Source organism: Echinops telfairi, unplaced genomic scaffold, assembly GCF_000313985.2.
Source record: "Echinops telfairi isolate 266 unplaced genomic scaffold, ASM31398v2 ScPeMD7_7468;HRSCAF=8506_0, whole genome shotgun sequence".
Classification (NCBI taxonomy): Eukaryota; Metazoa; Chordata; class Mammalia; order Afrosoricida; family Tenrecidae; genus Echinops; species Echinops telfairi.
The window spans coordinates 53,090,015-53,101,844 of record NW_022111369.1 but is presented as its reverse complement, the minus strand read 5'-3'; the positions used below and the strand labels follow the sequence as shown (position 1 = coordinate 53,101,844).

Below are 11,830 nucleotides of genomic sequence, written 5' to 3'. Positions count from 1 at the left end.
GACAGAGCAAAACCAAGCAACAATGTACAACAAAACAGCAACAACAACAAACCATTGACAAAGAACAAATTAAAACACAACAAGAAAGAAAAGCTTGTAGTTAGTTCAAGGACTGAATAGTACTTAAAGCAGCTTAAATACACATGAAGAAAGTTCCACAGGAGGTGTGAGCGCGCAACCTGTAGGCAGTGGTCCTCTCGCGTTGAACTTCCGGAGACACCTGCTGCTGGGATCGGACAAATAGACTAGGCGGCGGTCACCCTAGGGGAATACCTCTGAGGGCTCTGTTGGGGTACGGGATGGGAACCTGCTCAGACCTTCTGCTTTCCTGAAGTGCTTTTCTGTAATGAGCTCAGCACCCTCCTCCCCACCCGGAAAGCAAGCAACTGCATAGGACACACTCAGCAGGGGCCTTGAATGAGAGGCTCAGTGGTGTTCCCGTTCCATGGTCTCTTTTCAAGGACTACATATATTTTATATATTTATATATATAAAATATATATAGAGAGAATAAAATTCTAGGCTTGCAGTTTCCTTTTTGGATAGCTGCCTTATTAAATAGTGTCTGATAAAAAAAAAAGAAAAAAAGAAAGTTCCACAGATGCATAATACTATTGAGGAATGCCCTACTCATAAATACACTTTCTCATTTTCTGGAGGCTAATTAAGACTGAAGTATAATTTAAAATTCTAGCTGATTTACATGTTCCTGGCATACAGCAAGGCGGGAAGATAAACATTGTTAAGAATTCAGTAAATGTTTATTCAGGGAATATTGTGACTGTAAGAAGTGGAGGAGCTGTTTGGAGACAGAATTGTGACTGAAACATGGCTCCTGTCTGGGAGATCAGAGGGTTTTTCTTGGAGAGGGGACCATCGAAGGTGAAATCTAAGTTTGTTAATCCTGTGGCTTAAAAAGATTTTAAATAGTTGTGTTTTATCATTTTGATTGGTAAAGCGGTGGTGAAAACAAATCTCTATGAGTCAGTGTCTGACATTCCTGGCTGAGTTAGTTAATTGTGCCAACCTGGCCGATAATCACATGTGGGGCTAATTGAAAGGCGGAGGGATAAATGGGTGGTGAGCCTCGACTTTCTAGTTCTCGGGTCTCTTGCTTTGTGATGGTCACACCACGGTGCAGCTGCCTTAGCAGTTTCCTGCTTCAGCTTGCAAGATTGACTTCCTACAAGACATCCCCAAGGAGAAGCCACATGGATCTATCCCGATGCAGCCCTGGGTGCTGGAGCAGCCGTGTGGAGACCCCTGCTAGTGCTGAGATGCTTATCCGTTCACTGACTCAGCTTTCCTCTTGTAGTCAGCATCATTGCCTCTGTTTTGTGAAGTGGAGGACTTTGTGGACTGGTGTTGGGTTAATGGGTTAATGTTGGACTTGTGGGCTTAGCCAGACGGAGTGAGGGGAAAAAATGAGCTGATACCAAGGGCTCAAGTAGAAAGGAAATGTTTTGAAAATGATGGCAAACAAGAAAGAAAAGAAAAGAAAATGATGGCACCAATTGTACAAATGTTGACACAGTGGGTGTATGTATGGATTGTAATAAGAGTTGTACAAGCCCCCAATAAAATTATTAAAAGGAAAAAAAAGCTCAGGACACACAGAATCCAGGTCAGATAAACCCCTCAGGAACAGAAATGGAGTAGCAGTACCAGGAGGGTTGAAACTAGGTGGGGAGAAGAGGAGGGGGAAAGAAGCTGTGGGGGGAGGGAGACAGCAGTCGATGTAAGATATGGAAATAATAATAATTTCTAATTTATTATGGGGTCACGGGTAGGAGGGAGGAGGGAACGTAAAAAGAGCTGATACCAAGGGCTCAAATAGAAATGTAAACATTTAGAAAATAATGATGGCATCATATGTACAAATATGCTTGATACAATTGATGTATGGATTGTTATAAGAGCGGTAAGAGCCCCTAATAAAACGACCTTTAAAAAAATAAGTTAAAAAAAAAAAAGTAAAAAAGAGAAAGACACATACAGCAGAATCTGAGAGGATTTCAAAACAGCAAGCTTTCAGTGTCTACTGCCCACCATGGAAGCTCACCCACTTCAGTGTCCAGAATTTTTCCTGGGTTCTCATTACATAGCCATAGCTGATTGATTATCTAAGTGATTGAACACAGTTTCTAGGTTGATTGGTCTTACATGATACAAAGCTGCTCTCCTGTAATATGGTTGGTTTTTCTGGTGTGCCTAACCCTACCCTGTGACTAGTGCCACTAGCCTCACCCTAATACACAGCATCCTCAGCCTTACTCTCAATCAGAGGTGGGGAACTTCTGCCAAGTGCCATTTGGATATTTATGACATTATTTATGGGCCAAACAAATTTATCAACTTAAAAATTAGCCTGCTGTCAAACATTTAATTTCAATCCTAAGGTGTCAGCTATGGAGCCCTAGAGGTGTACTGGTTACATATCAGGCTGTAATCCACAGGTCTGCAGTTCCAAACTACTCCCAGGGAGAAAGATGGGGCTTTCTATTCCCATATACAATTTAGTCTTGGAAACTCACAGGGAGCAGTTTCTACCTTGTCCTTTAGGGTTTCTGTTAGTGCACCTTGACTTAAAGGCAGTGAGTTAACAGTTTAATGAGATGGCTGGAACTGCTTCCTTGGTGAAAATGTGTGATGTTAACTGGTATTGATGATTTCACAGGCCTCATTCCCCACCCTGCTCTAAACAAAGACACATAGACGCCAAAAGCAAACGCCAAACTTCTCTTTGGAAAGACCAAATTGTCTACTATAATCGTTAAAGAGAACTATGTGAATTGTGTATGTTCTTGTTAGTTGGTTCTGACCCACAGTGATCACATGTATGACAGAATGAAACACTGGTCTTCACAATAATTTGCTGTGTGAGCTCTTTGGTTTAACTGCGTCATTGTTTCTCATTGAGGGTCTTCTGTTTTTTACTGAACCTCTACAGAATTGTTCATAGCTCTGAAGAAAAAAATCCCAAGAGTAGTCTGATATTATTTTCCCTCTCTTCTAGATTTAAACAGTCACATTAAATCAAGCTGGGTAATCATGGCAGAAGGTGGATTCGATCCCTGTGAATGTGTTTGCTCTCATGAACACGCAATGAGAAGACTTATCAATCTGGTAAGATAACAGAACTCTCGTATCCAGAACTGAACTGCTGTACCCTTCTTGTCCCCCTTTTTGTGAGATTATTAGTTACTGGGAATAAGTATTTCATAATTGAACATTCATAGTTATTTAAGTCATTTGGCTAATAAATGTTTCCCAATGATCCTTTTATTAGGAATAAAAAACATTACTGTTTTCATTCATGCTAGGCTTATTTTGGTGAATTGGCCAGCAGGAGTGGATAGCACGAATTAGGGTATAGCTATTTCTAGGTTATATTAATGTAATTGCCTTTAGCTCCATGAACCCTGTTTGTATGGCAAACTGATAGGAAGTCACAGTTAATATTATAATATAGTTCAAACCTTGGTCCAACACAAGGCATGACAAAAACCTTGCAGTTAGCAGTGTAATGTCTAATAGAGCTATACACTGGCTAGTTAATTAAGACAGGCACAAACATTTGGATGGGTGTCAGTTGATCAACAATTTTTCTTTTAGATTGGTGTGGCTATGTAATGATTAGAAGTATGTTTTGGGTTCTATGCTAGGACTTATTTATGATTCTTAAGTCAGCTTTTGAAGGAAATGAACAAATAAAAACCTACAAGTTAAACAAGACTTTTGTGGATACAGACATATACATAGAATACCATATCTGATGACTTGATACAAAAGTAGATAAATCTGAAGTGAGAAATAAAAAATATATACATTTTTTTTTCTTATTTGTTTATGAAGTAAAGAACAATAGGCTTTCTGGTCTAATTTAATCAAATACAAGGCAAAACTTATTTCAAATTACTGTGGACATGGGGACCTCCCCCAAAGAAAAGACTTTCATTTAACTGTTATAAATGTTTAATAAAGATTACTGGCTGTTCTTTAATTACCTAGTGCTACTCTAACAGAAATACTACAAGCCTGTGGCTTCACAGGCAGACATTTGTTTTCTCACAGTTTAGTGGACTCGAGCATTGACACGAGTAGGCGGCTTTTTCTTTGTTTTGTGTGGAGGAAGGTTCTTGTCTCCACAGATCTGATTCTTTGTAGATCTCCATGTATCCTGACATCTATCTTTCCTTTTTCCTCCTCTCCTTCCTCCCGTCCCTCCTTTCTCCTTGCTTGTTATAGCTCAAAAGAGATTGATTCAAGATACAATTCCAAATCTGAAATCTTACCTTCTGACTCGTTTAAACAAATATGGGTAAAAGATTTTAGGCATATTACGCCCTGGAGCGAAATTCCTCTTCATCTGTGATCCTGTGAAATCTGCACTATAAGTTATCTGCTTCCAAAGCACCATGACGAAACAGGCACAAGATGGACATTTCCATTAAAAATGTGAGAAATTAGAAAGAGCATGGATTGGGTCAGGTACAGTTTTATCCTCAGACTGATATGTTTGCTCTTTAATGCTCTTGAAAAAAAAGCAAGATGGTACACATTGTGGGAAGTGGTATGGCGCGTCCTCAAACAACTGGAAATAGAAATAACCTATAATAGAAATAACTTAGCAATCCTTTTACTTGATGTATAGACCCGAAAGAAATAAGAACCATGACACAAACAGATACATGCACACCTATGTTTATCACAGCACTGTTCACAGTAGCAAGAAGATGGAAACAAATAACCATCAGTGGAAGAATGGATAAGGAAACTTTGGCACATTCACACAGTGGAATACTGTGCATCACTAAAGAATAATGATGAAACTGTGAAGCACTTCATACATGGATGGATTTGAGAACATTATGCTGAATGAAATTAGTCAATCACAAAAGGATCAATATTGTTTGCAACCATTAATACAAAAGAAAAAAATCCAGATAAACATCTTCATGCCAAAAGAAGCAGACTTGATGGTTAACATGGGTAGAGGGGAAGGGAATGCAGGGGAAGCAATAAGCTAGAAGATAGGCATGTGTGCATTAACTTGGGTGAAGGACAAAGTATTGTTCTACATGAGGGAAAAGGAAAATCAAGGAGGTCAGGACAAACTATTTGGGAAATTTGATAAGTAGTTTAAGTTATTGAACATAAAATTGATTATCTGAAATGTAAACCCCCACCTAATTCACAAAGAAACATTTAACAAAAAAGTAATTTAGTAGAGGATGAACTGTTTTTCACAAAAATGAAAGCATAAACCAAGATGGTGTATAAACCTGGGTTGGACAGAGAAACAAAACTAGTGATACTCATATGTATAAAAAAGAACTTTATTTATCAAGAAGTAATCTTATCTCAGGGAGCGATGCCAACCCCAGCCCACTACAACTTAAATCCTTGGGTCCAATGCTAGTCAGAACCCACTTCAGACTCATATAGCTGTAGGCAGGTGACACAGACAGGTGAAGCAGGATGCAAGAGTCATGTGGATCCTAGGTCCGAGGAAACATCAGAGGGCACAGCAACCTCTTGGGGTCAAATGGGGCTGTCCCTGGAGGGGGTACATAGTTCCAGCTTGTAGGAAGATGATGAGGCAGCGAAAGAGGGGAGTGGTCCCTAATGTGTCTTTTATTAAAAGGCCACAGGTCCCAGGAGGCATTATCAGGCTGACCTGATAGGTTGGACGGCACCTCTCCACAAGTGCAAGTTGACATAAAATCTTAACTGCCATGGACTACCCCTTTTCAATTCGACACCTGTACACAACACTTCAACCACATAAAATCTCCAAAGACAATGGTAAAATCATGTTTCTGCCTAACAGGATAAACTAAAACTTGCACAGCTGAAAACATATGAGCCCCACTTAAGTCTTATATTCTGTAAGTGAAAAAAACAAATAGTCTCTGCCTAACAATGGCAGTTTTGTAAACTTAATCCTGTCAACATCTTCCCCAACCCACGAAAGTGTGTAAACCAGTCACTTCAAGCCTTTACCCCCATTTTGGGTATCCAATTTCTAAACAGCCCATTTCTATCAACCCGGTGTTCTGAGGAGACAGGCATGCTCTTTGATGTGAAGAATCTTCATTCCAGTTGGAACCTGTATCCATAAGCAAAGTCAAATCTAGAGCAGGCCATCACCATCAAGTCCGCTGTGGGGTGAAAGGAGAGAGCGGTCCCCACAAATCATCAAAGGTCCGGTAGGCACAATTGTACAGCAATAATAAGTAAAGATTATAGTAAAGTCATAGAGAGCATGAGAGATAGAAGATAGAGTCAAGTAATGGAGTCAGACACAATTCATGGTAGCATTGTCACCTCCACCTTGCTTGGTGGTCCACGTGGGGGTAACCTGGCCACGAGAGCAGGAGCAGCTTCGGGGGCTGAGAACCGGGGAGAGCTCCCGGGCCCCCAGGGAGCTGGAGAGGGCTCTCTCTTTATTGCTAACCAAGCATTATATCACTTTAGGGGGACATGATTACAGAATCACACATCACAGGAAGGGGCAGTACAATAGGTATACACATTATAGGAAGGGGATCTATGATAGGCATAAGTGTAACAGGAAGGGGATGAGCTAGGGGTGTGCCTATAGGAATGGGAAGGTCTAGGGGTATACATGTAACAAGATGGGCGAACCCTAGATTCATGATGGCAGCCTAATCTTGGTCATCCTTAGGCGGGTTTGACCTCTCTGGCATGTCCTACAAAGAAACAGACACTACTATCCTTATCAGAAGGGAGTGGGCCCTACTTGTTGTGGGATAAACAGTGGTGTCTGTTTGGTCTAGATGGCTGATAACTCTTAGGGAGAATGACCCCTAATCTACTCCTGATGACCTCCAAGTGTATAGTCATTCTCAAGCAGCTAAGTCTGGTATATATTTGGGGGAGACAGCTTGAAAGAAATCCTTCTGTTTCCCACAGTCCGCAAGCAACATGTACAAGTTCACATGGTCAAATATCATCTTCATCTAGTTGGGTTCTGTTGGACTCGTTCAGTCCTAGCCATTACAAGTAGGTCAATGGGTACTGTGGCAAGCTTCAGACCACTGGCCCCTTCATGTACTCTCAACAACCCTATCTCCCTTCGGCTTGGTCATTGCCATCGGCTCGGATTCCAACCAACTCTTTAAACTTCAGATTAGTCTGACCCATTTTCATTTCTCTTCTAGTGCCTTTGAGTTGTCAGTGGCCAGACTCAACCCATCTCTTTCTTGCTGCATATTTCCCCCACTTCCATGCAACAAGTGGATCCAGGTGTGGTCACTTAGCAAGCATTTCAGGCTGCCAGAAGGTTCCTTTTAATGTTCAGCCATTAGTTTTCTCATAGGCACATGTGTTTCTTTTTCTTTCTTTTTTTTAAACAGCAGATTTATTGGCATCTTATCCACATATAATTCTATAATTCAGTCATATCAAGAAGAGTTGTACAGTAATTACCACAATCAATTTTAGAACATTTCGTCTTTATTGTACTCCTTGTTATTTATGTAATTTTTCCAATTGTAAAAAATATACACAACAAAATATTCTCCCATTCAACAACTTCTACATGTTATAATTCAGTCGCATTCCAAATAGATCAATGAGTACTGTGGCAAGCCCCGTAGACACATACATAACTGGAAGGGAATGTACTGGAGGCATACATATAACAGGATGGGGAGGTACTAGGGGCATACAGGAAGGCGCATACATAACAAGGTGGGCGGGTTGTAGGGTTAAGATGACAACTTGGCGTCCCTGAGCTGTTCCTGAGCTCTTCTCCAGAGGAACAATGATCCTTATCACAAGGCAGCTGGTTTGGCCTAGGGTGAGGTAGACAATAGAGTCTGATTGCTCTTGATGGCAGATAGCCTCTGGGTTTACTAGAAAGCAGCCGTGGGCTTAATAGAAACATCTTTAAGTTGACATTATTATGGGGGATATTGTGGGGAATAACTTTTAGTTAGGAGAATGTTGACTTTTTGAATCTTGAGCAAGTAGTTTACCTGTGGATGTACCCAGGCTGGAGAATATGACTGGGATTAATCTCCAACTCACAATGTGAAGGACTTTCTCTACCAGTCTCCCTCCTGGGAGGCATAGAGAATTTGTCTGCATACACTCTCAGTTTCTCTCAGTCTTAGGCTCAGGCCAGATCAAACCAGGGCCTGGCCTTCTATCAGTGTTTTTGTGTAAGCAGCAAGGCTTTTGCCTCAGGTAAGTCCAACAGGCACTTCACTTCCCTGAGCTTCAATATAACAATCCATTACATTCCTTTGCTCCTTTTCAGGTAGTAGTTACCAGTGTTTAAGAATCAAAAATTTCACTTCCCATGCCCTTTCTAGATCCTGAGTAAAGCAAATGGCCTTATCTAGCCACCTCTGGCCATCTAAAGGAGAAAGAAATCCAACTCCACCTGATTGCCATGAGGAAGAGCCTCCATTCTCCATCTTCATGATTTGTTCTTCAGGACCACGCTCGCCCATGGTACCAGATCTATTGGGTTGGGTTTTTCAGAGAAGCAAAATCAGCGATATTTATGTGTGTTTGTATATAGAAAGAGATTTTTGTCAAGAAATGGCTTACATGATTGTGGAAATAGGTATGTCCAGTCAGGTTCAAGTTAGGCCTTCTCCTGACTCAGGGAAACTGATGAACAGGAAGCAGGGTAAGGAAGCAGAAAACAGTGGGAATCACAGACTGGTGGATGCAGACATAACATGAATCCAAAGTTGGCTGAATGAATCCACCATTGGTAGTCTGCTAACGGCTCCTGTGATGGGCAGGTGACACAACAGGAGATTGAGGAACCAGATGGTAGATCCCACTTAATCAGAAAGTGAAGGGCCAAAGAAAACTTGATTCTACTGGCTCTTTCTTAATATAAAAGGCCACCCCTCCCAAGAGGCATCATCAGTCTGTGACCTGTTTGACAGGTTGGACTGCCCCTTGCACAGTGAACGTTGACATAAAATCTACCTGCCACTGAAGGAGACTAAGTCTTGGATGTAGAAATCAGGGGATCTAGTTGAGGAAAGAGGTAACGTAGCTTCGAGGATGATGGGAAAGGAGAGCGTAGGTGAGAGCTGTGTTAGCACGGCAGGGTAGCTGGTTAAGTTGCGAGTGCTTCACCTGCTGTGCAAGAGATCTCGCCAGTCTGAACTGCCTCGCCAGTCTGAACATCTCATGATCCAGTGCAGGGCTACTGAGACCTCTGCTGTTTGAACCCTCTCTGTGCCTAAAACACCTTCAACCTGGGCACGTGCTGCCAGAAACACCTCAGATTCAAGAAATGACTTACTAATTTTAAGGAAATACAGAATGTCATACAGAAAAGAGAATACTTATACTGCTTATATTCATTCTGAAGAACATTTACCATATATGGTCATAAAACTGTTAAAACTGAGTACTGAACTTAAACAGCTTTATGGGACAGGGAAGGAAAAAGAACTGGATCCTCATATTTCATATCTCTACTGGTCATTCAGTGACCTGAGGGTAATTACCAAAAGAATCACCTGGAAGGTGAAAGTGGGTACCTCCCCCTTGCAGAGGGGTCTCGGGGAGGAGATGAGCCAGTCAGGGTGTGATGTAACAACGATGAAAAATACAACTTTCTTCTAGTTCCTAGATGTTTCCTCCCCGCTCCCACTACCATGACTCGAATTCGACCTTGCAACTCTGGCTAGACCAAAGGATGTACACTGGTACAGATAGGAACTGGAAATACAGGGAATCCAGGGAATACAGGGGCAGTGTTGTGAGTGGCAAAACAGGGAGGGTAGAGGGAGAGTGGGTAGGAAAGAGGGAACTGGTTACAAGGAACTATATGTGACCTCCTCCCTGGGGGATGGACAACAGAAAAGTTGGTGAATGGAGACATCGGACAGGGCAAGATAATGACAAAATACCAATTTATGAACTATCAAGGCCTCATGAGGGAGGGGAGAGCGGGGAGGGAGGGGAAAAATGAGGACCTAATGCTGGAGGTTTAAGTGGAGAGAAAATGTTTTGAGAATGATGAGGGCAATGAATGTACAAATGCGCTTTACACAATTGATGTGTGTATGGATTGTGATAAGAGTTGTATGAGCCCCTAATAAAATGATTTTTTTTAAAAAGTGGGTACCTCAGGAGAAGATAGTTGGGGAGGGATGAAGAACTGTTATTTTCCAGAACAAACCTTGTAGGGCCATTTAACTTTATGTGAAAAAATTATCCCCCCACCCCTGAGACAGACAGACAGACAGACACACACACACACACACACACACACACACACAACAAACCTTGTAGGGCCATTTAACTTTAAACTGTGTGAAAAAATTATCCCCCCACCCCTGAGACAGACTCTCTCTCTCTCTCTCTCTCTCTCCAAAGAAGAGTTGGAGATCTATTGAATAGCTGGTTTCTTGCATGTCTTTTCCCTTCAATGGAATATAAAAGGACTGGGGCCCATGTTAACAGACTAAAACCAGTGGGCTTTGTTTGTTGTTTGTTTTTTTGTTAAAGACAGGTAGAAGTAGACCTGAGGTGGGTACCTCAGGATTTTAAGGAACAAGAGGGAAGCCAAAGTTACCCCAGAAGATTTTAGGGATTGGGAAGAAAAGAGAAAATCTTGTTGAGGAATAAAAGCCTTTTTGACTCTAAGAAATAGGGCATTTTCTAACCTGTTCCCTCCCTGCCCATGTACTTTTGATAAGGGAAACTATGTATGAGGGAGTACCCCCCCTCTAAAAAACAACCCACGGAATTTTTCCCTCAAAGCTATGTATTTAATTTTTTTAATAAAGCAAGGTCAGGTGAGTAATATGTGTGAGACAAGAGAGGCATGCTATTTTTTTTGCCAAAAACTGACACACTGAGGTGGCCATATGAGCAGGTGGAATGAACTCCAAATGCACTATTCCCCTCACATTAAAAAAAAACCCCACAAATGAGCATGACCTTGATCTTTGATTTCACTTGAACTTTTGGGGGGCAAGGTGATGATGGCATTTTCCACTGGCTTGATTGATGTTTGCTTTTGGGGTCATAAGAATAACACCATGTCACATCATCACCAGTAATGAATGCCCTTGGGAAAAAGTCTGGGTCACTTTGGTGCTGTTCTTTCAAAGCACGGCATGTTTCCATTCCACTGAATGTTTCATTTGTTCAGGACCTCAGAATGAAGTTTGTCATCAATCGATATTTCACCTTTTTTGAAAAGAGAAAACAACTCATACACGTGAGTTTTTCTCATGTCTTTGTAAGCTGTGCTCAACATCACGACAGTTTCCGTGGCATTTTCCTGAGCAGGAAACAGAATTTCATGGTTGCACGGCCATCACAAAAAATGAGATTGGAGCGAACGAGCGAAACTCTCTCTATGAAAAAAGTCAGTGTGTCCAGAGAACCTTCCCAGGCAATGTTACTGGGTATACTAACTCCGAGCAAGTTGACTGATACAGGAAGGGGGTTTGGGGGGAGGGTTGCATACTATCAAAGCTCTGCCCAGTGGAGCTTTTTCTGTTGTTGTTTCCTTTTGAGGAGGGTACCACCTCATATTCCCTACATGTCCACCTGCCTGCCTGCCTACCTACCCTACTGTGTTCGTCTGGGTTGACTAGAGAAACAAACTCATAAACACATGTGTATAAGAAAGAGCTTTATATAAAAGAGCAATTGTAAGCAAATGTGGCAAAGAAAGCCGATGGTGCCAGGCTATCAAAGATAAAGCGTCTGGGGCCTTACAGGCTTGAAGGTAAACAAGCGGTCATCTAGCTCAGAAGCAACAAAGCCCACAGGAAAGAAGCATACCAGCCTGTGTGACCACTAGGTGTCA

The 11,830-nt window shown here is 41.7% G+C and overlaps 1 protein-coding gene across 4 annotated transcripts in view; it reads left to right on the top strand.

The window, feature by feature from the left end:
* SMIM14 (small integral membrane protein 14) overlaps positions 1-11,830 on the top strand; it is an 88,626-nt gene that overhangs the window by 35,637 nt on the left and 41,159 nt on the right. For 3 of the 4 annotated variants that reach the window (XM_045284182.1, XM_045284179.1, XM_045284181.1), the window contains exon 2: positions 3,017-3,126. In XM_045284182.1, coding sequence (XP_045140117.1) covers positions 3,052-3,126 — 75 coding nt within the window. In that variant the 5' untranslated portion in view covers positions 3,017-3,051. Of the gene's footprint in view, positions 1-3,016; positions 3,127-8,345; positions 8,488-11,830 lie in introns of those variants that run through there. The other variant, XM_045284180.1, reaches the window with a different exon arrangement.